The sequence below is a fragment of the Vitis vinifera genome, chromosome 8 (genome assembly GCF_030704535.1).
Source record: "Vitis vinifera cultivar Pinot Noir 40024 chromosome 8, ASM3070453v1".
In the NCBI taxonomy this organism is placed as follows: domain Eukaryota; kingdom Viridiplantae; phylum Streptophyta; class Magnoliopsida; order Vitales; family Vitaceae; genus Vitis; species Vitis vinifera.
In genome coordinates this window covers 19,006,889-19,032,585 of record NC_081812.1, presented here as the reverse complement: position 1 = coordinate 19,032,585, position 25,697 = coordinate 19,006,889, and the positions used below count along the sequence as shown (strand labels likewise).

At 37.6% G+C, this 25,697-nt stretch overlaps 3 protein-coding genes across 7 annotated transcripts; all 3 read left to right on the top strand.

The window, feature by feature from the left end:
• Nucleotides 1-4,115: 4,115 nt before the first annotated feature.
• LOC100258024 (PAN domain-containing protein At5g03700) lies at nucleotides 4,116-6,437 on the top strand. Its single transcript, XM_002283412.4, has one exon. The coding sequence runs from the start codon at nucleotides 4,255-4,257 to the stop codon at nucleotides 5,710-5,712; it is 1,458 nt and encodes a 485-aa protein (XP_002283448.1). The 5' UTR covers nucleotides 4,116-4,254; the 3' UTR covers nucleotides 5,713-6,437.
• A 3,767-nt stretch (nucleotides 6,438-10,204) lies between these two features.
• LOC100263161 (probable ribosome biogenesis protein RLP24) lies at nucleotides 10,205-15,389 on the top strand. Of its 2 annotated transcripts, XM_010655741.3 has the most exons (6): nucleotides 10,247-10,378; nucleotides 11,097-11,188; nucleotides 11,263-11,375; nucleotides 14,542-14,655; nucleotides 14,774-14,910; nucleotides 14,988-15,389. In XM_010655741.3, exons 3-6 carry the CDS (start codon nucleotides 11,295-11,297, stop codon nucleotides 15,160-15,162), a joined length of 507 nt encoding a protein of 168 aa, XP_010654043.1. In that variant the 5' UTR covers nucleotides 10,247-10,378; nucleotides 11,097-11,188; nucleotides 11,263-11,294; the 3' UTR covers nucleotides 15,163-15,389. The 2 variants fall into 2 exon arrangements, with proteins under 2 accessions (XP_002283418.1, XP_010654043.1); XM_002283382.5 differs by lacking the exon at nucleotides 11,097-11,188 and having other exon boundaries at nucleotides 10,205-10,378.
• A 1,296-nt stretch (nucleotides 15,390-16,685) lies between these two features.
• On the top strand, nucleotides 16,686-23,967 carry LOC100240905 (uncharacterized). Of its 4 annotated transcripts, XM_010655744.3 has the most exons (3): nucleotides 16,688-16,833; nucleotides 22,848-23,516; nucleotides 23,648-23,967. In XM_010655744.3, the coding sequence occupies exons 1-3, from the start codon at nucleotides 16,792-16,794 to the stop codon at nucleotides 23,702-23,704; spliced, it is 768 nt and encodes a 255-aa protein (XP_010654046.1). In that variant the 5' UTR covers nucleotides 16,688-16,791; the 3' UTR covers nucleotides 23,705-23,967. The 4 variants fall into 4 exon arrangements, with proteins under 4 accessions (XP_010654044.1, XP_010654046.1, XP_059595170.1 ...); XM_010655742.3 differs by having other exon boundaries at nucleotides 16,686-16,833; nucleotides 22,848-23,967; XM_059739187.1 differs by lacking the exon at nucleotides 16,688-16,833 and adding an exon at nucleotides 21,796-21,965 and having other exon boundaries at nucleotides 22,848-23,967.
• The last annotated feature ends 1,730 nt before the right edge of the window (nucleotides 23,968-25,697 follow it).

Here is a 25,697-nt window from a genome sequence, read left to right as displayed (position 1 = left end):
CCCATCCACCCCAGACTGCCACCAGCCCCTTCGCCCCTCCGTTTGTCGAATCTGACAGTTCTGTCACCATTTGAAGGGAGGGCAGGTGAGCGGACACACTGAAGATATCATTCTTTGCTTTCTTCAGGGAATAGACAAAGAACAATTCCAGTAGCGTAAGGTCGAGGCTGTACAGCATGTTGATAATGCTGCATCCCATCAGCACCCGGACAAGGTTGGGATGAATGAAGATGGGTGGAATCTGAGAGAAGTGGAGGAATTCCTTGAACAAGGCTGGCAGAGGGAACCGGAGCCCCGCGTTGAATTGTTCCTTTGTGAAGAGGATAGCGTTTTTTCCACCTTTCTCAGTAGGAATAGCCGCCTCCTCGTTCACCAGGTCTATCAATACGTCATGGGGGATGCGGAATCGCTCCCGGAACTCCTTCGCATTTAGTTTATCTATCGCCTTTTCGCCAGCCTCGCTGACCCGGACAGACGAAACAGTCTTTTTTGGAGCCATTTCTTACCACAAAGCCAAAGCAAAATCTACACGCAAAAACAATGCAAACGGTCCAGACCAAGCAATCAGAAAAACCCCTCAAAAACCCCTCCAAACAAACAACAAAGTACCAACATTAAACAAACAATTGCAAACGACTTGTTCAAAACAAAGCCAGGAACCAAGTTTAAAGAACCGGCAAACGCAACCAAAGGAATGACAATAGCAAAGAGGTACGTACCAAATAGAGATCTGGAGAAGAAGAACGATTACTCTCTCGGTATAAAATCACCGGCAACAAACAAACGAGGTCGTTCGAAGTTTTTCTCAGAAAAGCAAAGGACGCAGAAAAAGTAAGAAGAAGGAAGGCTCTCAAGAGAATGCAGTAGAAAAAATACAAAAAGAGGTACAGTGCCCTATTTATAGCAGGACAGCCCCTCGGAAAGCCAAACCAACAGCCGTGTTATCATTGAAACGACATATTGCCTGGGGATACACAGGGTCGGCGGCTCGCCATAAATGCCTTTTTTGGCTTCCGCACCCCCACTCGCCACGTGGCCAAGTTAGACGAATGGACTTTTTCAATTTTCAAAAACCCAGTTATTTTTAACCCGCCCATTTTTTGGCAAAATAGGCAAGTTAAAAAGGGGGGCAATGTAGGGACCCCTCCCCTTGGGAAACACGTGGCACGCGGCTCATGGTGACGCGTGGCACGTGCTGTCAGCCGGACCATCATCATCCGGATTCCCCTACAGATACGTATGGTGCGACTATCCTATCCGGAACCCCCCAAGGAAAGACAAACAACGTTTCAGCTTCTCCTATCCAAGGAAGAGCAAACGACGCTGGCAGAGCGTAGACACCCGGATAGTCTCCACAAACACATCCGGATATTCAGCATGATCCATCCGGATATAAATCGTCTGGATGGTCAATTAAAGTAAAGCGAGTCTTACACGCAATCACAACAAGCAGCCATGGCCCACATCCCATCACCTGCAGAATGAGAAGACAAGAGGAAGTGACAGCAAGTCACTTCCCACGATCATTCTACATAATCGCTTCCCACGATCTCTGACAGCCGCATCACCTACCATGGTCTCTGACAGCCATTCGTAGGATGATAGTGCTCCTACTAACACCTATTGTCATCATCACAACAGAAAATATCTCCCCACCATTAATGAGAGGAACAATACCCCTGAAGCTGTATATATATGACTTCACACGAAGAAGAAAGGGATGATCTCCTGGTAACCTCTTGATACCTAGTAAAAGGCCAACTGCCTCATATATCTTATTCTCTTACCATGGCTAACAACATCATCGGAGGGTGCATCCGGACACCCTGTCCGGATGCCTTTTTGCAGGTACAACCACTGAATCAAGAACCCCTTGTGTGTTGAGAATCGCGTGTCCATCCATCTAGCAGCAACGCGGCCCACCTGATACGCGAGGTGACAACAATGGTGTCCCACGGTTACCCCATGCATGTATGTATGCATGAGAAGGGTTGAGCATGACCCATGCTAAATGGTATAATCAAAACAATATTTTTTTTAAATCCAAAGTGAATCAAACTTTGATCACCTTCAAAGAGGATGTTACATAAAATTCCTCAATTTCAACACCATGAATGTATATTTCAAATCTTACTGAAAATTGATCGTCTCTAATTTAGATAATTTCCCAATCATTTTCAAATTCAATTTTCGACTATTCAATGAGAACGAGTCTCACCCTATTTTCCTTTCTCGTCATTAATGCCATTAATGAAAAAAAATGGCTCAAGTCAACTTGGCATATTGGATTGGATCAACGCTTCGTCCTTCAAATAGTGGTTGGGGAAGATAGAAGATAGAAAATTTTATCAGGGCGTTCGTCAGTTGGATGATGTTTAGCTAACCAAAACCAAGTAAATCGATTAAAAAATGACTCTGAAACCAACTTGGTAAGTATAGGATAAACTATTAATCTTGGAAAGGCCATTTCTTACTGCGTTGGATAGTTTGTGACCTCAGAAGTTGGTCGAGAGAGATATGGAGAACATTTAATAGGCCAAGGTCAAACTACTTAAAGGTAAGAGAAAGATGTGACTAGCATGGCTGTCTGGTGGGGGTGTGGGTTTGGTTGGATCCTTAAGTCTCAAAGTCAACCAACATCAGAGCCTTCAAATTTTAATTCAATGCCGACTCTCTATGTCAACGCCCCCGCCCCCCAATTTTGGCAACATAAGTAGACAATTATGGTGTGTGCCTTTTTGAAAAACATTGTAGCTCCATGTGCAATAAGGAGTACTCATTGACCATCTTTAATTATCGATGAATTACTCTTCTAGAAAGTTGTAACAAGGAAACCTCTTTCCATTTTGGTTGTTTATCCCTCTTTTTATAATCGAATTTATTACGTTATATAAAAATTAAAATGAATATTTTTAAACTATGTTTTGAATATTTTCCTTTTTTTAAATATTAATAATATTTATATATGATATAAGATAAAAAAAAATTAAAGAATTATATTAAAAGGACAATAATTTTAAAATTTACATTTTTTTTAACAAAAAAATGAAAAATTCTACTTTTTATATAGAAATCACGGCTATTTTAAAAAAAAATATTTATCCAAAAAGATGCTGTCCTCTTATTAATTAATTAGAGAAAAACATATTGATAAACACCTTAAGCTTGCTTTTTGTTATTTTGGAAGAAGTATTGAAACATGCTATAGAGAGAGAAGTGCGTGATTATTTGACCTCTTGCTGGTTTGAATCCAGTAGGGTGGATGACCAGATTAGTTGTTTACTGTCATCAATTATTCAAGGACGCTGCCCAAACCCTACCAACGCTTATTTCATCCACTTGAGCCATTTTAATTACTACATAAATGCTTTCCCCACAATTTCCAAGGTGGTCCCTCAAGCTAGGCTCACAAGTCCGGTAAGAAAAAACGCCGGGGAAATAAATGGAGCATACAGTTAATTCATACACCACATATAAAAAAAAGCTAAAATTAGCATTTGATTGTTTTCTTGTAATGACAGTTACTATTTCTTTTAGTTTAAGCCGCTCTTGAAGTGGACATCATGATAAACCAAAGAGCAATTATCTTTGACACGTTAGTAGAAGTGATGTTTGTTTTTTTACTTAATTTTAAATAGAACCTTAATACTTATTAGTATTAAATATTAGATTATTTATTTTTATAGTATTTTATTTTTATTAAGTATTAAAAAATAAAAAAATTAATATGTTATCTTTTTATTTAATAAAAAATTTATAATAAATTATAAAAAAATAAAAAAACAAACCATCTAAATTTTAAAACTAAATTACTTTCAATAAAAAATCATAAAAACAAATACCATCTTATTTTTACATGATGTGCGATAGTAGTATTAGAACATAGTTACATAATCATGTTCTTGATGACACGATAGTATGGTACTGAAGAATATTCTTTTGTCATAAATAGTTATTATCTCAAGACAGACTTGTTTCTAGTTGAACTGATGACCCTCCATACCAAAGTGGCAATGAGTTCGAGAAGTTGCAACTTGCAGCATTTTTAATTAATGTAATAATTTTGGGTAGATCCGCAAGATTTTCGTCTATTAATTAATGCTGAATGATGTTTAGAATTATTAATATATTGATGTTTAAAATTAATATGGTATCTGACATATATATTTCCTCGTGGGGTGGTTGCCATTCATGGCCGCTTCTGCGCTCTTCTCAATCTGCCATCTCCGCTAAAAGCTGGCCGTGTAGCTCAATATGGAAAGGCCTGAAGCGACCCCTTCTCTCCTCCTCCTTGCCATCTCCTTTCTCTGCACCATCAAATGGCCACAAATCCAAACGGCTGCCGCCACCAGTCAAGAGCTTCTCAAAGGCTTCACAGCCACTCCAGAACCATCAACCTCGTCATTCCAGCCTCTTCTTACAGATCCCACCGGCAATTATTCCATGGGTTTTCTTCGAGTTAACCGTACCCAACTCGCCCTCTCAGTCTTGCATGTCCCATCAGCAGAACCACTCTGGCAAGCCGACATGGCTCGCTTGGCAAGATGGTCTGAATCTACTCACTTCTTCTTCAATGGAAGTCTTGTTATTTCTGATCCACGCACGAAGGTGTTTTGGTCAACTGGAACCAACGGCGACCGGATTTTGCTCTTAAACACTTCAAATCTCCAAATTCAGAAGCTCGATAAGTCCCCGACTGTACTCTGGCAAAGTTTTCATTTTCCTACAAATACCCTCGTCGAGAATCAAAATTTCACAGTTAACATGTCTCTGGTTTCTTCCAATGGCCTCTATTCAATGCGCTTAGGAGAAGATTTCATCGGTTTATACGAAAATTTTAAAGAAAACCCAGATCAGATTTATTGGAAACACGGAGCATTAGAAGCCAAAGCAGAAATAGTGAAAGGACAAGGGCCGATTTACATTCGACTTGACTCGGGCGGGTTTCTGGGCATGTACCAAATTGGAAGCACTCCCGTCGACGTGGAAGCCTTCTACAGTTTCCAACATCCTATCGCCGGATTCCGCCTCCTACGACTAGAACCCGACGGCAACCTAAAAGGATACTACTGGACCGGATCAAACTGGGTCTTGGATTACCAGGCTATCAAAGACCAGTGTGAGCTTCCGGGATCCTGCGGTTCCTACGGTTTGTGCAGACCAGGTTCCGGTTGCTCCTGCATAGATAACTCGACGGAGTACAACTCCGAAAAGGAATGTTTGCCGCCAGAGACGGGGAACCTCTGTAGCGACATAGAAGGTGAAAATAAGTTCCGAGTGTTGAGAAGGAAAGGGATCGAGCTACCGTACAAAGAGCTGATGGGGTACGAAACGACGTCGTCTTTGGAGCAGTGTGAGAGGTCCTGTGAAAATAACTGCAGCTGTTGGGGTTCTGTGTACAACAATGCATCCGGGTTTTGCTACCGGGTGGATTACCCGATCCGCACCCTGCTGGGCGTGGGAGACGACACCAAGGTGGGGTATTTTAAGGTGAGGGAGGGTCCACAGAAGAAGGCGGAATCCGGGTTTGGGTTTGTAATAGGGTTGCTGGGGGCCACAGTTTTGGCCTTTGGTGGAGTCGTTGGGTTTGGGGTTTACAAAGTGTGGAGGAGGAAAGGTGCGAAGGGGGTGAGTGAGGAGGCGGGTGGGGTGAACCCGGGTCCGTATAAGACGTTAGGTGCAGCCAGCTTTAGGTCCATTGAGATGACGTAAGGGATGACATCTGATTGTGGATTGGGTTTGACGGACAGTGATATTTATCACTAAGCTTTAGTTGTCTAGTGGTGGACCTAGTGGAGAAGATGTGGCCAGTGGCCACCCCAAATTTTAAAATAGATGATGCTGAAAGTCCAAGTTTGCCTTTTCTAGACTGGGGGTGCCTAACTGAAGGATAAAGATTATTCTTTTCGGGCATTCTATTTCGAGTATATGTAGTATATTTTTTTTCCTAACCCTATTTGAATCCGCTTTCCGCTTCATGGGTCTGCGAAGTAAGGACAGGGGCCAAGCAATCGAATGATTCGAATACAAGTTGAATTCAAAGTGGTTTCCTAATTTGTTATTTGTTTAGTGAAGGATTTGAGTGGATTCAAGTCCCCACCAGAGCTGTGATTTCAAATCGAATCTCATTTCGCAAGTCCTATTCCTTATCCACTAATCAACTTTAGCTTTTCCTTGAGGTGGGTGTTGGCATTGTTGGAAGCGCTCAATGAAATTTGTCTGCATAGCTGACCGATACTTAACGGGACCTGACCAAACCTTGATACCGAAACTCTCCCAGAATTTTAGATTTGTTCTCTCAAAATGTACTTTATTTTTATTCCCCCTCAAAAAAAAAAGTCAGCGTCTACCCAACATTGAGTTCGATTTGGCAGATCATCAAAACACTATGGCATGGTATTTTATCAACTCGACATGTAATGTAAGCACCTTTAAGCTAAACTTCAAGATTCAACTACAAATATCATAACATGATCAACAGGGTTATAATGGGCCTCTAAACCCATGATGGAGGCCTCATGACATGGGCCTCCCTTCTCATTATGAGCTAGAACACCTTGAGCCTGGTTGTTGGCACCATAGCTATTAGCGTGATCGATATGGGCAGGTGCAGGGGTACCTTGTGCCCACATGGTTTCAGGCATAGTAGTGGTGGCATGCCCAAACTCAAACAAGGTATCATGACTTGAAAAACATATTCGTGGCAAAGGTTGCAGCTTTCAACAACGTGTAATGGTGGGAATTGGTTCAAGGTAGCCTTGAAGGATAAAAGTGGGCTAAGTGATACAAATTGCAACAAGGGTGTGCATCGTGACAATAGATCTCATTGCAAATATACACAACAATATCAACATCTGTTGCATGACTTGTGGGCAAAAGGTACAATGATGGTAGTGTGTGATGACACACTCATGTGGGCACAACTCAACAAGTGTTGAGTGTTTCCACTTTAATAGGTCCTCTAAGTTGTTGAACGCTTTCCAAATGATGACATATTTTAAAAAAAAAACTTATAATTAGATAAAATGTATACTCGTGGAAACGTTCTTAGTGTCTTCTCTTGACGTATTAAGAACAATTTAGAATGCACTTTTAAGGAGGGAGTGGTAGTCTCACTTGACTACCATACTTAAGGCACACTAAAACTTTTCATGAACAAGTATAAAATACCTTTAGGGCTTTCACACACCCAACTATGCAATGATTTGATTAGGGCATAGGAGTGTGAACATGGAGCCATGAGTGAAATATAGTGCATGTTAAATGTGGGTTGTGTGGTAGAGAGAAGGCAAGATGTTGGCAACTTGGATGTATAAGTTGTATGTGATCAATCCTATATGTATGAACCTTGGGCACAACCAAGGTCATGAGACTTCACAACACATGATGAAAGGTTTTTATGCTAAACTAGGGTTAGCTTAGGAAGACACACATGGACATATGATGCATGCATGCACACCTTAGGAAGGGAACCATGCATACAAAGCACATATCCACAAGATCACTCATCTTGGGCTAGTATAGGCAGTTACAAAGATAAATGATGCATAAAAAGGTGACCCCCTATTCATCAACAAATAGTATGTTCCAGAAACGTGTGAACAACTTGGTAATACGTAAGTAAGGTGAAAATGTGTGAGACATTTGATAAGACTTAAGGAGAGGTTAAGGACCAACAAATTGCCAAGATAGGTGGTAGAACTTAGGCTAGGTCTCAAGAACGTGAACAAATTATGGATGGTTATTTGGAGTATTGTCATTCTCACAAAGTTGAAGAATTGCCTCAATAATGGTAGAAGCAATTGTGATCCAATCTTCTAATGTTCCACTAAAATGTATCTCTTGCTAGCTTATTGAGGTCAAGGTCCTTGTGAAGCAACCTCAAAACCTTTCACCATATAAGGGATTTGGAATTGTTGAAGTGATATAGAAATGTCTTTAAAAGAAGCCATTAATGCTACCTTGAGGGTAACTATAAGGTTGTAGACAATGGGAAAGAAGTTGGAAGAAAGGAACAAGAGTAGGGAAGGTGAGCAAGCAAAAGTGGGAAAGTAGAATAAGAAAATTAGTGAGGAAACCCCTTTTTATATAGGTTGAAAAGCAAGAACTATTCCGAGAATCAAGAGGAACACCCTGGTCAAGACATGCTTGTCAAGTGTCTTGGAAAAAGAGTCCAATTGTCACATTGATTTGGATTTTCTTGGCTAGTAAATTCTATATATATAAGAAATGGAAAACTATATAAATAAAAAGTGAATGACATGTGAAAAATGGGGCAATTAGGGACATCCATTGAGTGAACATTTGGTCTATCTCATGATGATTCATCCTTAATGAGAATGTTTGTCAATCAATCTTTATGAACATTTAATTTAATATGATAAGGTATTAAATCCAATTGTGTAAGACCACACCCCAAATCATGATGGTGTACTAATGAAGTAAGGTCATTTAAGCACTAGTTAACAATTAGCATTATAATTGCTCTTAATAGGCCTAACCCTGCCTTTTTAATACCAATAGAGACGGTAACAATAGTGGTAGAAAATTTATTTTATCTCTCATTTTAATTTATACTTATTTGATACTTTCTTTCTCCTTTGCACCATGATTAACTTGATTGTTGGATGGGTGGTGATTGAAAAGACCAAATCTACCCGTGTTTTAAAGAATATGAATTAATTTGGCCATGTTCTAAAAGTTTCCTCGACTTCCTACTTAATACAGAGGAACTCTTCTTCATTTTCTTTTTTTAAACTACAAAGCAAAATCAAAAAAAAAAAAAAAAGGGAAAGGAAGGTGTAATCCGCCCATAAACTGCTGCTAGAATAGAAGGGTAACTTAGCCATGTTTATAATAGGTCATGGTTGAGCTTTCCTAGCAGCCACTGTAGTTGGGTTGGGTTGCACCCTCTTCAAAAGAAAGAAGACAAAAGGGAATGGAAAGAAAAGCAAGTTATGGGTCAGCAAGTTATCTGACAAAGGAGATGAATACATTTTTAGCTTTTCACTTCGCTTCTTATTTGAAAAAAAGAAGTATAAAATATAAAAATCATGTTTATAGTTTAAATTTAATTACCAAACTCTCTTAATGTCAAATCTAAACTTTCCTCATATATCTAATAGATCATTATGTTTTAATTTTTGTTAAAAAAATTTAGTATTTTTTATATAAAAAATTTAATTGGATAACTTATCTTATATTGGTACATAATTTAGAGGTAATATTAGTATAAAAACCAATTTATGGGTTAAATAGGGAAACGAGTGAAGGTAAAAATAGTAGGTGATTGTTATTATTTTATGTCAAAAGTAAATAAATAAAAAGGAGATTGTGAACAAAATTTAGGAGGGTGTATTTACCGTCGTTTTTCAACTTCTATGGCAACTTTAAAATAAAATAGTAATTGAAAAAATATTGATAAATTTATGACACTTTTTGCTAGCCCGAAAAGTGCCTCTTCAAAAATACCTTTTATAATTTTCATATTATAAAAAAATTGAATTGAAATTAAAAGTGTATCTTTAAGTGATACCTACACTTTTCATAATTTCACAAAATTAAATTTATATCGAAGGTATCATTTGAAAAGACACATTTTATAATTTTACAAGAGATATATTTTCATAATTTTTTATCAGTTATATATCTTTAAAAAATTAAATTTATATTAAAGGTATCCATGGAAAAGACATATTTTCATATCATTTTTATTAATTTAATATATTAAACAATTCAATTTATATTGACATAATTTTACAAAATTGAATTTATGCTAAAAAAAATATTTTTTATAATTCCACAAAATTGAATTTAAACTGAAAATGTTTTTCTTGAGAAATACTTTTCACAATTTTCATATTAACAGTATGATTATAAAAATTTGATTTTTTATTAAAGAGACATACTTCACAATTTTCATATTAATCAAATAAAAAAAATAATTTTACATTAAAAACGTATATTCAAGAAACACTTTACATAATTTTCATATTAGACAATAAAAAAATTATATTTATATTAAAGATGTTTCTTCAAAACCATCTTTCATCATTTTATAAAATTAAATTTATATTAAAAAGACAAAAATTGAATTTATATCAAAGGTAATTTTTTTTTTTTGGGACATTTATCACAAGTTTTCACGTAAGAAACCGACATGGTATTGGATGTCATAAAATTAGGATTATTTTTCAATATGCTGTATTTTAAAATTTTATTTATAAAAATACCGTACTTTTATAAAAAAAAGTCTTCAGCCTTCCACAAAAAACCCTAATGAAACCCTAGCCAGCACCCTAGAACTTTCTCTCTCTGCGACGATTCGCAAAGCTCTTCCTTTGTGAATTAACGAGCGATTTCTATCTCCAAACAGCAGGTATTCAATTTTCTCTCTCTCTCTCTCTCTAAATCTTCTTTGCGACACTCTCAAACCCTTTTCTTTTGACGGGTTGCACTGTTTCCGGCGTATAATTGCTGTCTTGTCGAGTGACTCTGCATGTCTTCTTCACCTGAGAATCATATTGCAAAATTGTTATTTATTTTGCATTTTTCTTTTTCGTTCTGAGAATGATTTAATGTTTTAAGGCTGCTTCCCCTGGTTTTCTCTGTCAGGCGCCGGGGGGCTTGTTGCCCTAGTTCACTGTTGCTTTCGAGCTGGATCTCTATATTCTGTACACTTTGAACTAGCTATACTAGGGTTTTTATGTGGTCTCAAACTTATTTGTGTGAATTCCTATTGAAATTTCAAATTAATTCAGAGCTATCTGACAATGTGGATTTTTCTGTTAGTTTAATATGATATATCATCTGATACTGCACTTCAATCAAAATATCTATCTATTTTTGGTGATATACATAATATATTTAGTTTCTTAAAATGAAATGGTTAATTCATGTGCAGATGCTTCTTTTTCTCGTTCATGTGGTCAATTGGTCGTTGGCTTTCTTAAAAGAATTCCAATGACATTACCCTTCAGTCATGATTTCCAGCATTCTCAAAACATTCCATAAAATACAATAATTGCATGAGTAATCTGCCTGCCTTTAGTATCCTTCGATCTTAACATCAAGTTTCATTTTTTATTCCATAAAAGATTGAATACCTCAAGTGGCTTGCACAGTTGACAAAATTCTGATACTGGAAGGTCCCCTTGTTATATAGATTTAATAGACAACGAATTATAAGGTGGGAGATGTTTTCCTTGCCTTTCTTATTGCTGGTTTTTGCTTTTCCCTCATGACATCCTGTTTACTTTTCAGGAGATTGGATATCTTACTAACCTGGACATAAAATGAGATTAGAGAAGTGCTGGTTCTGTTCCTCCACTGTATATCCAGGGCATGGTATTCAGTTTGTTCGCAATGATGCCAAGGTAGAGAAGTTTTCTATTCTTTTCTATTTTTCTTTGTAGGTCAATTTCATTGCTAAATGGAGCCTTTCTTGCTGTATTTTCTTTATTTGCTCTTACAGTATGATATTTGTCTAAGAATTCAATGACACCCTTTGGATTGGATTTCATCAAGTTAATTTTGTTTACGATTGGCCTCATGCCAATGGTGTGAACTCATATGAGTTAGTTTCTTAGGCCATGCTTTATGTGTACTGTTTTAGGATAATCTTTCATATTCCCATATCCCAAAAATCATATTTTCTTAACCCTCCAAATCAAGTATTCTCATTGAATTATGGAAAGACATATATAGTGGCCCACATAATTCTGATTTTATTTTAATTGGAGGGAGTGTGTTTCTTTCAGTTCTAGATTATAACGAACCCATAGATTGTCAAACCTATTTGGTACTGTTCCATCACTTCATAGGAAGGTTTAAGGTGCATGGAGAGTGGGTAACCAAGGAGTCTCAAATTTCAGAAAAAATTGTAAGTTTCTTTTAGCTGTTTTTGGTGGACTGAGGAAGCGACTGGAGACCGAGTATTGAGGGTTGTCCTTTTCGAGTTTGAGTAGTGAGGAATCTGATAGGATGGAAGAGTTGTTCACTGAAAAGGAGGTTCGTGTGGTGTTGCTAGAATTAGGAGGGGACAAAGCCCCTAGTCCTGACAACTTTCCTATGGCATTCTGACAGCATTGTTAAGACTTTGTTAAGAATGAAGTCTTGGGCCTCTTCCAGGAATTTCATGTCTAGGAAACTTTTAACTTTTGGAAGGAGTCTAAATGCCACATTCTTAGTTTAAATTCCTAAAAAAGGAGGAGCCGAAGATTTGAAAGATTTTAGACATATTGATTTAGTGGGAAGTTTGTATAAACTTTTGGCTAATGTTTTGACAAACAAGTTGAAGACAGTGATAGTGGGAGGGGTGTTTGATTCCTAGGATTCTTTTGTACAAGGGAGGTAAATCTTGGATGCGGCTCAATTGCAAACAAGGCTGTAAATTTAAGATTAAGGAGCTGAAAAGGTGGTAGTGGTTTGTAAATTAGATGTTGAGAAAGCATACAACCATGGAAACTGGAACTTTCTGTTGTAGCCTCATGTAAAATGGGCTTTAGGAAGAAGTTAGTTGATTGGATTTGGTTCTATATCTTAACATCGTGGTTTTTGGTCTTGGTAAGTGGAACACTTTCTGGTTTCTTTGAAAGTTTGAGGGGCTTGAGGCAAGGGGATCCTCTATCCCCTTATTTTTATGTGTTGGTCATGCATGCCCTTACTATTCTTTTTCAAAAGGTAGGGAAGGGTTGCTTCATTTGCAGCTTCAAGGTGGAAGGTAGAAAAGAAGAGGGAGTAGAGATTTCCCACCTTCTATTTGTTGATTATACCTTCTTTTTTGGGAGCCTTGCTTAGATCAATTGATTTACGTGAATTGGGTCTTGTTTTGATTTGAAGCTTCTTCAAGCTTGAAAGTTAATTAGGACCAAAGCTAATTAATCCAAGTGGTGGTTGTCCCTAATGTTGAGGAGTTCGCTTGTTTGTTGGCTTGTAGGGTGTGGAAGCTTTCAGTTACTTATTTAAGCTTATCCTGGGGCTACTTTCAAGTATCTAATTGTGTGAGATGTGGTTGATGGGAGGTTTAATAATAGGTTAGTTTGTTGGAAAAGACAATACCTCTCTAAGGGTGGTAGACTCAATTTGCGTTGAAGTGCGCTATGCAATTTGCCTATCTATTTTATCTATCTTCTTGTCATTCCTAAGGCAGTGGCTTTAAGATTTGGAAAAAATTTAGTGAGATTTCTTTTTTTGGGTGGGGTGTGGGCTGGAAGGGGAGGAGCTATTGAGAAAAAATTTGCCTAGTCAATTGGTTGTCCATTTGCAAAGATAAGAAGTTAGGAGGGTTAGGTGTTATGTCCTCTCTCAATAAAGCCTTACTTGGAAAATGGTGTTGGAGATTTGCTTTGGAGGATGAGTTCGTTTGGAGATGGGTCATAGTGGAAAATGCTGTTGACTTGTAGAAGGCAATAAGATGAAGTTGGGAGCTTTTAAGGTTAGAACAATGTTTTTTGTAGTCAATAGAAGAAGAATCAAATTTTAGCAAGATGTTTGGTGTGGGAATGCTCCTTTAAAGTGTGTCTTCTCCTTTCTTTTCTATTTTATTGCTAATAAGGAGGCATGGGTGACGAATGTCTGGGAGGTTGTAAGTGGGCAGGTAACCTATCAAAAAAAAGGTTGTAAATGGGCAGGTTGTTTGGAACTTGGGCTTCATAAGACAATTTCAAGATTGGAAGTTAGCATTGAGGAGTTATTTTTGAAGCTTCAAGTGTTTGAGAAGTGCAACAAAAATGAAGATATGCTGATTGAGAGGCTAGCAAGAGTGAAAAATTCTTGGTGGAATCATTCTACTCTATCCTGGTGTTGGATGGAGAAATATCTTTTTCCTTGAAGTTAGTATCTCTTAGCACCTTTACAAATGATTTTTTTTTGTTTTTTTTTGCTTGGGAGGCTTCATGGGAAAGGATCATGACCTTAGATTAGCTTAAGAGAAAAGGATGGTTGTTGGCTAATCATTGTTGTTCATGCAAGAGTTCCAAAGAATCAGCTAACCAAATGCTTATCCATTGTGGAAAGTCAAGGATCTTTGGCATTTTTTGTTTTCTCTCTTTGGTATTCCTTGGGTCCTCCCATTTTCAGTGAAATGTTTGCTAAAATAATGGCATAAGAGTTTTGTGAGCAAAAATAGAAGGAAGATTTGGAGGATAGCTCCTCTTTACTTGTTTTGCATAATTGGCAAGAACAAAACCGAAGGTCCCTTCCTTTGAGGGAATTTGATGCTCAGATCAAGTGCTATAGGACTCCCTTATTTGTACCCTATTCAAATGCATTCGCTAATGTATCTAAGATGATCTTGTATCCTTGCTAGATTTTATTGATTGGTTGAGTGTTAGATAGTGGGAGACTGTGATTGAGCGCATGTATGGTAAGGTGGTTTCTTTTTTGTTATTTTGGCATCCTTTGAATATGTCTCGTGTACCTGGGGTGTGCCCCCTCTTTTTTTGATTGGCACTTCTTATATATTATTGTTTGCTCATCAAAAAAATGTTTTATACCCCCAACTGTAGTGCCACTACTTCCTAAATAGTGTTCCTTTGGCAGATTTTTCGGTTCTGTAGATCTAAATGCCACAAGAACTTCAAGATGAAGAGGAATCCTCGTAAAGTAAAATGGACAAAGGCCTACAGGCGGTTGCATGGAAAGGATATGACACAGGTAAATATGGTTCATTATGGTTATTTTCTCTTTTGATCTTCCTCAGCAGTTACCACTGCATTGCCATAAAACTGGGTGGTGATCTGTTCTTTTCTTTGCTTCTTTTCATATTTTCTAGGATTCAACCTTTGAGTTTGAGAGAAAGCGGAATAGGCCAGAGAGATATGACAGGAATCTTGCAGAGAACACTCTAAAGGCAATTAAGAAGATTGACAAAGTTAGAGTAGATAGGGAGGCCAGACACCATGCGCTCAGGTTCTTCATATTTGCCTCATCATTAGTGTAAGATTATTTTTGCTTCATACTGAAGTGTCAATGAAAATTTCTGGCAGGATGAAGGGAAAGAAAGCCAAGGAGCAAAGGGAGGCAGCAAAGGAACTGGAGCAGGGCATCCACATGGTCAAAGCTCCAGCTGTTCTCGAAAAGGAGCCATCTCTTACCCTCCCAAAAATCAAAGTCAAGGTATCTCGACCTCAGGCCGAGGAGAATCACCCCATGGAAGAATGATTCCAGTGGTCTCTGTGTTGTTGCTCCATTTAGCTATCATCCACCGTGTGGTTTTAAATTGGCGGCTTATTATAAAGCATAGTGTGTGGAAGCAGAAGTTTTGCTTGGGACTGGAGAAGAAACCTGTATCTCAGAACCATTTTTCATTACTTAGTTTCATTTACAAACCAGAGAAAGTTGTTGTGCTGGTGGTGGTTTTTATTACTCATGATAGACCTTTTGAAGGATGTGCTGCCTTCTCTCTGGTTCTCCTAGGGTGTCTACGCTTAGAAGCTTTCAAGCATTTATAGGCTAATGTCCTCCCCTCTGCCTACCATATAGAGTCGAGGGCAACAATTGAAAATGGAAGTCCCAAAAACTCACCACTTAAAGAGACATGGGCCCAATCCACGAAGTGTATAAAGCAGTAAACCCGTGGATTCAGAACATGATCTGCAAGTCCATTCTCTGCAACCATACACACCAATCCTCAATATTTATGGCAAACCCTTCATTCATGTCTTCCGATGTGCCCATGTCCGTGTGTGTATATACATAGATGTGATAAACCGTGCGTGGATTACTTGAAAGAGAAATTCCAACTGCTATGGTTGGCTTTTAGAAAGTTTAAAGGAAAGAAAAAATAAAAAGAAATAAAAAGCTTGGGGTGGGCAAAATGTTTCTAAAAAAATTTAATTTAATTGATTCAAAGCTTTCTATTTAAAAGGAATCAATAATAAACTGAATCAAACCGTAAATATTTTCTGCACACCTATAATATTATTATTGCTAATCTTATTTATTAATTTGATGTATATTTTCATATTCTATATCACTTCAAACTATTTTTACACACTTACCGAAAGTTTTGTGTTGATCAACTAACTATTCAGAAGTAAAAATCCATTAATTTCGCACATAATTACAATCAATCACACAATATTTATGAGTTTTTTAGAAACTTTGCAGAGGTAAAAAAAGCCACAAAATAATTGATTTTATATGAAATCTCTTGACCTTACTAAATTTTGAATTAAATAAATAATACTAATTTAATTTTTTTTAAAATAAAATAATTGACCTATTTTTAACCGTATCACAGAAGATGAAGGAGAGTTGTACCTGATACAAACTCAAAAGGAAGGCATGGGACAGTTTCTCAGGTTTGCATAATCATCTTGAATGAAAACGGTGCCCAAATCAGGTAAGTTATGAATATTAGATTTCCAGCATTGAAAATTTTCCAGCAATAGTCCATCGGAAGATCCCTCCATGGTTAAATCCACGGCTGAAACTTCTCAAAAATGTCTGATTTCCCTTTTTTTATTTGATTCTTTTTTCTTTAAAAATTACAATTTCCAGGAATGTCGCAAGAAATCCACTAATTATGGGGCCACGATAACCAGCCTAAGGAAGAAACAAAAGGCAAAAGAAGAAATACAAAATCAAAGATCTTATTTCACTCAAAAATCTGAATTTCCAGCCCTCATACAAACTGGGTTACATGGCTGACATTGGTGTTAAACATATTTATTGTCTAACAGGTACATATTAGTGCCATGTTTTAGAATTTGGTTTGGATGAGATTTCGATCCTCCGAGAGTGAAGAAGCCAAAAAGGGGTCCGTCTTTGTTCCTCCATTTTCCAGTGATGCCACCAAAATGGTTGCACCATTTGGGCTCTATGAAAGAGGTATTTATTCCCTTTATTATTTTTAAGCAATTCTCACCCATGGCACAAAATGAATCTTTTAAAAATTGCACCATTTAAGCAATTTTTAAGCATTTCTTAGGACTTTTTAGACTTTTTATGAGAGCTTAGAGTCCTCTGAAAAGTAGTGTTACTTGCCCCACTAAGCTTGGTTGTGACTGCTGGAGGCCCATTCCTTTCTGATTTGAACAAGTCTTAAGACTGCTGTAGGGTGTGATACAAAGACAATGCCTGAACCCAACTTCCTTAATCTGCATCCGAGCTACAAATTGGTCATCATCAATTCAGTGATCCGGTTAATGATTTTATAAGCCCCTTGAATTAGTTGAACAGGTGGGTTAGTTGACCCACACTATAACTCAAGTTTGATGGATGAATTACATCTTCAGGATTATTTATTTATTTATTTATTTATTTATTTTTATAATTAATTCTTTTATATGGATTAGCTTCTATAGTAGTTGGAGTGTAAGTTTCTTCTTTTATTGAAAGGGATACTGAGGGGGGCACACCCCGACAATGCTTCATCTACAACCATCATATAATAATTCTCGTCAGCCCTTGAAGAAATTTTTGTCTTTTTTGTCCATTTCAAATCAGCATCCCGAGTTAGCCAGCAAGTTTTCAGCTTGATTGGCTGTGTGTACAAGTAAGGACCAAAAACAAGTCTGCCTGGCTTTTCCGCACCAAGGTTTGAAGCATAGGTAGAATTCTTGAAACAAGTACTATCTCATGGGTATTCCATCATGTGTTTGGATCTCATCATCTCCTGCACTAACTGCATTGTCACAGACCTCTCATCAATGGAGTCGGCATGTCACACTCAAATAGTTTATGGTAATTATGTTGCACTCCAGTAAGAATGCAGTGACTTTTTGCCTCCACTGAAACCTGGTTTGCTTGCAAGGTTTTCCATATGGGTCATCCTTAGTTTTGATTTGGACCCATGCCTATTCACTTTGAAGGCTCAAGAACAAGCTTGTCATTAGATTGGTAGACACATTGCATGAAATAGTGAGACATCAACTACTTGAAGTCCATTGGATCCTCCAAATTGATTTCTAAAGTTTTTCATCTTGTATTACTTCCCCCTCTTAATCCTCCAAATTAAAATTGTTTAGGATCTATTATAGGTGAGGATTGTGGGGCCAGCAAAACTTGTTACTGTAGATTGTACTGGAATTAGCTTAGCCGACAAATGCCAAAACATAGAGATCAAGGTATCCAACTCTCCCCTTAAGAAAAGAAGTCACCAATCCACAATTACTGTTATTGAAATCCTCGTTTCTTTTAATGGTAGATTTAGTTCTGGAGCCATGTAAACTACATTAAAAAAAAAAAAAGAAAGGGTAGGGGGAACATGGCCATTTGAGCTCTCCAGGGGTTTAAGAGATTAATGTTTATTTTCCAGACCAGAAAAACCTTGTGGGAGAAATCATGGTCCTTGAGCATGAGTGATAGTTGTCAACAAATCTTTGGAATGATAAAAGGATGTTGTCATAATGCTCCTAGTTGCAAGAATTATTCCTACAACTTAAGAAGTGTGGGAGAATGTGAGAGTCTTCTGCAGAACGGGGAAGAATAAACATGGCCCTGGCTATGAGGTTGGAATAACATTTTTTGTTTGCTTTTTCTGAAGGATCTTGCTTTGTGGGTGGTTGCTTCAACTCTTCCAGGGGACCCACCCCTGTTGCATGCTAGTTTCTCCCACAAGGGTCCCTGAGCAGAGACCTACAAGAGAAGCTATTGGAAGCATAGATTGAGTAATTTACTTATCCTGGATTATGCCCTCCTTGGGCTCAGATTTTGTATGCCAAAATGATTGTAAATGTCAGCCAGCCAACGCATAGATACCACAGTTCATTATACAGTGACTCTGAGCTATGGGAATTGTTATATGATCTACAATCGGTTTTCACTGGGATAGATCAAACTGTTTGTTCTGGATTAAGGAAGGTGTTGTTGGTGTCACAATCATTTTTTGGTTCTGCAAGTTGACTTGTGCCATGATCATCATCATTGAGTGCATATAATTGCTTAACATGGTATTTTAGAGGTTCCTAGTTGGCGTATCTAGTGGGTTTGCCCCCTCATGTGGCTCTGGGGATATTCATATTACCAGAAGGTAGATGGTGGAGAGCACCACGCCACCCCATTTTGTTTATTTCTTTATTCTTTTGAAGTTGACTCAACGTTTTGGAATCTGTCTAATTTTCCTTCAAGAAAAGGAAGTCGTTTTCTTATCTGGAAGCAGTCTTCCGGCAATTAGACACCATAAAGATGTCCCTTTTCCCTGATTTCTTGTGGGCATTATAGTTGTGAGAATGTGTGGCTTTTCCTTGAATGGGAACAGGGGAGGAAAAGGAGTTAGGTGGATAAAACTTCCACACCCTATGATTGATGGGTCGTAACACTGAAGTTCTTATCTCTCGGATGGGGTTCACAAATCCAATAGCTTTATTCAAATGTACAATCTTGTATTGAAAGGTAATGGCAGAGTGGAGAGCAAGTACCTTTAAGCATACTTTTAGGGAGAACAATCAACTTGCTGATTGCCTAATGCATTAGAGATGCTGCTAGGAATCACTCACTGCTTTTGTTTTGTGTCATTAGTGCTAATTCCAAAGCTATATTGAGTTCCTTTCTGGATCACATATAACCTTTTCAATTTCTAGCCATGGAGATCACTTGAGAAAGTGGCAGCTTCTACGTTTAACATTTCTATTTATTCCCTTAATATGGTGAGGAAGCTTTTTTTAATATACATAAAAGACCATTGGTTGGCCCATGCCAAACCTACCACTCCACAAAGTCCTTCACGTTTTAAAATACTACCGAAAAAATATATTCATTGTTGGATATCCGTTTGTGCAACGTAGTTTATATACTATTTTGGTAATTAATTCTAAATTTTTAATTAACCAATATTCATAGTGGTTTACCATTTCTTGAGGTAGAGAACTTAGGCGGACCACACAGATTTTATAGATGAGAGTCTCCATCACGTGAAGTTGAACTAATTTGCTTAATGGGGCAACCTACTAAAACACGAGTTCTGTCTACAAATGACTTACATTGAAACAAAGGGAGTTTTCTTGCTGTGGCACAAGTAAAAATTCTTAAAATCCACTGTTCTAAAGATTTTTGGAGCTGCATTCTATCTCCAAATCTGGAAGTTCGATAATTATAGCAGCAGCATCATAGGAGTATTCAGTTAAAAAATATGTGAATCTCACTCTTTCTCCACTGTGGGAGTCATCACTTTGTTTGTCCATTAGTTTATCTTCTAGTATTTTGATTTGGCATTTGGAATTTATTTGATTTGCATGTTATGCTGTTGCAACTTGCCAAAAGTATGATAACTACTTGTATCATGTAAGAATAAATTCCAACTTCTGAAAGAACAAAAATCTGTGAGCTGGCTGAGGAAGTCTTTCTGCCTAAAATTCCCTTAGGTTAAATTGTTATGATTGTTTGCTTGAAGATTTATTGGAGTGGGCCATTCCCACCTTAAAACAGATTGTTATGCAAAAGAAAGAATGCTTCTTAGCTTGTGAGGATGACAGAGGTTTCATAAGTAAAGAATATCCTTAGTTGGCTTCTATTTCTTATTTATATTATCATAAGCAATGTATATACGGGTGATTAGGTAATTGCTTGGATTATTTCGGTTTTTGTTCATTTGAGGTTGTGCACTAAGTAGCCCTAAATAGAAAAAGACTGCTTTAAAAACTTGGGAACCAAAAAAATAGAACTCCTAGTAGTAACTGGTACATCATTCTATGATTATAGAAGTGTATGTTTATTTTGCCTCAGACTGTAGGATCATTAGTGATATGTGATTATATGAATATTTGGATCACACAGATTGTTAGACATAATAGGATACCTTTTTCTCATTTATTGTCTTCCCTGCTCATGACCGGTTCAATGAACAATCATTGCCTTGAAACGCATCAAACTGATGCTTCTGATCAATTTTAGTTAAGAGGCATATCGCACCACACCTTGAAATATTTTCAAAATGCAGAAAACTGGACTTGTTGATAGTTAGATGTATTTGGGGGGTTGCTATGGGGGGGCAATTCTTGCGGGTTAGAGTTTTTGCTTCTTCAATACTGAGGATTCCCTTCACCAATGCCCAATTTTACTGCAAATTCTGGTTTATTGTGTAAACTCAATTTAGACCTACCCTGTTTTGCAGCCTAAACATTATGTATAGACATAGCTGAAAAGAATCAAAACTACTGAACCCCACCGTGCTACTTCTTTATCAACCAAGTGAAGGTCCATCAAAAAACATGTACATCAGTGCATTGATGTACGATACTGATTCGAATCACATGTACATCAACTTTTTCTCTCTCGGTTAACCTGACTCTTCTTGTCCCCTTCTAGCTAAAAAGGTTCTTCAAGCACAAAAGGAAGTGTAGCATAACCAGTTCTTTGGTTCATTTTTGTCATAGATTTTAAATATAAACTGGGGTGTGATGGTAACATTGACAATTGCAATTTATTAAAATCTGTCCATGGGTGTTTTTTTTATGTTATTCTTCTTCCAAAATGGGAGCTTGAGGCCAGATGAATACTGAGACTCATTTGAAAATTTCAAACCCACCCATTGACTAACCAATAACTAAACGACTCCACTCCTACCCCAACCCTGAAATCTCCAGCGCAGGACTTCCACCAAAATCCAACCAACTCCACTCCTACCCTAACCCTGAAAACAACCCATTGCAAAAATTTAATACGTTACAGAAATATATGGGAATTTTCACATGGAAAAACAGCTTCACTCCTATCCACAAACCCCCCAAATCAGACACACCCAGTGCATGCCTTTAATGTGAATCAGAAACACATGGGGATATTTCACATGCAGAAACAGCTTCACTCCTACCCCAAACCTCATCTCCAGTATAAAACTTTAATCCAAATCAGAAATATAAGAGGGATTTTCATATGGGTGAAATATGGTTCCTCACTCTGTGGGGTTGGGGCTCTGATCAGTCTTCTCCTCAGAGCTCTTCCAAGGAAGTTCAAGCAGAATTTAATGTGCCTTCAACTACAACTGTATTATTGTTTGTATTCAACTATTTGAGGAGTTCAAGGTCTTAATCTTACACATTGGAATAAACAATTTATATAGAGTCGGGATATATCAAAATCTGAACTTCTAGACTTGCAATTGGTGGATCTCCAGACTATTTTAAATTTGTGGCCCCAACTCTCGCCATCGACAATTCATCACCATCGTCAGCTCAATCCTGTTTCATCTAATAGCATTTAAAGTTGTCCAATTCCACGCTTCGACATGGCATCTTTCAAAATTTACTGTCTGGCTACTTTTGGCATTTGCTTGTCTCCTATTAATTTAATACTAGTTGTTATGTACTTAGATTAATTGTTAAACCCTTTGATCAAATCTTTACCAACTCTTCCCCTTTTCGCAGATGTGTGTTTATTTGATTACTTCAGAGAGATTCATGAAATCACCAAACTAAGACAATTAAGTTTTAATAAGAGGAATCAGATCAGGTCAAACTTTGTTTTTTTGTTAAATATTTTGTTTAGTTTCTTGAATACACCAGAGTGAACTAGCGTAAGAAGCTGAATAAAGTGGTATTTGGTCTCTTCTTCTTTCCATATTCATATAATAAATTTTAAGGTAAGGGGATTCCTATTTAATGTAAATGGGCTGTCTAGGAACTTGGGCTTCCTTTCTTTCCCTTAGTTTGTCTCTACTTGTTTGCTCCCACAATTATGTTAGAAAATGATGGGACAGGTCACATAGGATAAACACAGAGCACCCATCTTCCCCAGCCTTGAGTTTCTGAAAATTTTCCAGCTAAGGCAAGGGAGAGAAGTATCTCTCTCTCTCTCTCTCTCTCTCTCTCTCTCTCTTCTCCCCCCTGTGCTGACTGTTGCAATTCTATATTAAAAGTACCCTTCCTCAATTTAATCTTTGTTTTTCCTTTTCTTTTTCTTGGCAGTTCTCTAAAATGAGAACCATAGCATCTTGTTACAGCGAACACGCCATTAAAGTTTCAGACTCCTACTGTTCAGGCCCTTCAAACCAGGCTTGTCTCTCCCCAAGCCTCATCCCTTCAATCCAAAAGGCAGTTACATGTATTTACAAGGCTAGGCTCTCCAATCAAAAGCAGCTCCTGATCACTCTCAACTGGTGCAACAACCTGGTTGGACAAGGCTTCAGCATTAAAATCAGCAACGACCTCTCCTCTTCTTTCGAATCCAATGCAGTCTCTCATCAATTTCGAAATAATAGGGGCACCAGGACTTTCGAATTATGCGACTCAAGAATTGAAGTCTTCTGGGATCTTTCCAGGGCTCAGTATGACAGTGGACCAGAACCAATCAATGGGTTTTATGTCATAGTTTTGGCTGACTCGGAACTTAGTCTCCTCCTTGGAGACATGGATGTGGAACCCCATGTGAAAAAACTCATAAATGGAATCCCTGTTGCAAAATTCTCCTTGGTTTCCAGGAGCGAGCATTTCTCTGGTAACGCCGTCTACTTGACTAAGGTTCAATTCTGTGACACTGGAACAGCCCATGACATTCTGATCAAGTGTAGCGGAGAAGATGAAGGGTCTAGGAATCCGGTATTATCTGTCTGCGTGGACAACAAGAAGGTAATTCAGGTAAAGCGATTAAGGTGGAATTTTCGGGGAAACCAGACCATCTTTGTGGATGGATTGCTAGTGGATATGATGTGGGATGTTCATGATTGGTTCTTCAATCCATCATCCGGTTCTGCTGTTTTCATGTTTAGGACAAGGAGCGGACTGGACAGCAGGCTATGGTTGGAGGAGAAGAATTTGACGAATAAGGAACAAGAGAAGGTCGAGTTCTCCTTGTTGATCTGTGCCTGTAAGAACCCTGACTGATTCTTAGTTTCTTCTCTTTGAATTCCCTATTCTATATAAATTTTCTTTTCTAGAAAAAGCAAATTGTTTGCTTTCTGAATTATAGGAAAATATGCTCAACTGGAGTGGAGAAAATGAATTTGAGTTGTAAAAATTTTACTCTGTACATAAACCCTATTCATTCAGATTGTTCTCTCTCAAGCAAAACCTTCCTCGTTCTGACTTTCGAGTATGAGGCTACATTCAAAATTTTCCTTTCATTTGACATTTTTTCCCCTCACTCTTCTCCCCATTGTTAAACCCCTCCTAAGCCCGTACAGTAAATCTTGCTCTTTCCTCTATTGGCAGTGTAACTGTGTCTGCCTGTCTGGTGCCCAATCTAAAGTCCCCTGGTTTGGTCAGCTTTATTCAACCTGGATAGGCTACTTAAAAGTTTTTTTACACTGATTTAATGAAGCGTCTTTCAAGCATTTGGAACCAAGTCTTTTATAGAATTGCTTCTTGAAAGCACCACCAATCCGAATCTTATTTTTGTTGTTTTTATACATTATCATAATAGTTTGACATTGATGTTCACGTAGCATGTAGGTGCATTAGGTTACTTGAGGTTGAGGGTTTCCATCTGTGCTGGGGGGACACCGGCAAGTGGATATTCTAAATGCTTTCTTTCTTCATCCATACATGCTGTCAATTTCGTCGAAAGCAATGTATTTTTGGGGCTCAGATAAATTGGCTTTTGAATCTCCATGTTAACTTCTTTTAAGGTGTGAGGAAAATTAGTTGTATTTAATTAATCACAGTCATAACTCTGGCTCCCCATATCACATCCTGGAACTCTGGGATGATGATACTGCAATTTCATCTGATTTTGTGCCCCCTGGATTTCTTCCTCAAGTTCAAGTTCCGATATGATTATCCAATTAAAATACAAAACAAAAACACACGAGATTATCATGGTTTGATCAACTGTACTTAGATCTAAAAATTATTTAGTAAGAAGGTAGAGATAATCAATAATTTCAAGAGTAATCTTGAATCACCACTCTTCCTACTATATCCTTCACAAATGATCATGGTCCAAGGCAGCTCAACGTCTCACCAAAACAATCCGAAATCTCTCCCAATTTAAGCCTCTTGCATCAACAACACTCCCTGATTCGCTTCGGATCACGCTTCTAAACCCACTTTGTAATACTCCAAAACTGAAGAGCGATGCATAAAAAGACCGTCCTCTTTGAATTGGATATTTGAGAAAAAATCGTCTCAAGCCCCCAAAGACAACAACCCTCATGAATTCTCAGGGAGTCTCTCAAGATTCAAGATCTCCACTTCACTTGTCGAACCTTGTCTCATTTCTCTTTCTAAATCTCTTTAACAACTAGTCGAATAGACTTAGGGTAACATCATTTGTCAAATTACAGGCCTCTGGGACATCCTGCAGTAGTAGCGCAAGGCCTGTTGCGAAGGTAGCAGGCCAAGCGCAGGGGAATGTGGTAGGAGAACAAGCTTCAACAGAAGCTCTTTCTCCCACCTCCAAGCCCACACCATATGTGATAGTTAGGCTGCTCTTCACCACCTTTGCCCAAATCTATGAAATTTGGGTCAGAATGTTCTATGATCAAACAAGCCATAGGTTATGATATCTCTTTTGAAACTATTGGATGTAGGTGTAGCTACATACAAGGGCGGAGCAGAGATTCGGGTGGGAGGCAATATTTAATTTCATTTAATAAGAATGAATATATTTTCTTTAAAAGATATATTTTGTTATTAACAACTTTAAATAATATAATATCAAAAACAATTTATTTGAAATTTTAAAAATTAAACATAAATATATGAGTATCTAATTTGTTTTGAATTAATTTTTATTTATTAATAACAAGAAATTATGTTTGATTGATGAAATATATTTTATCTCATTAGGTAAGATATAATGGGATATAATATCCTTAA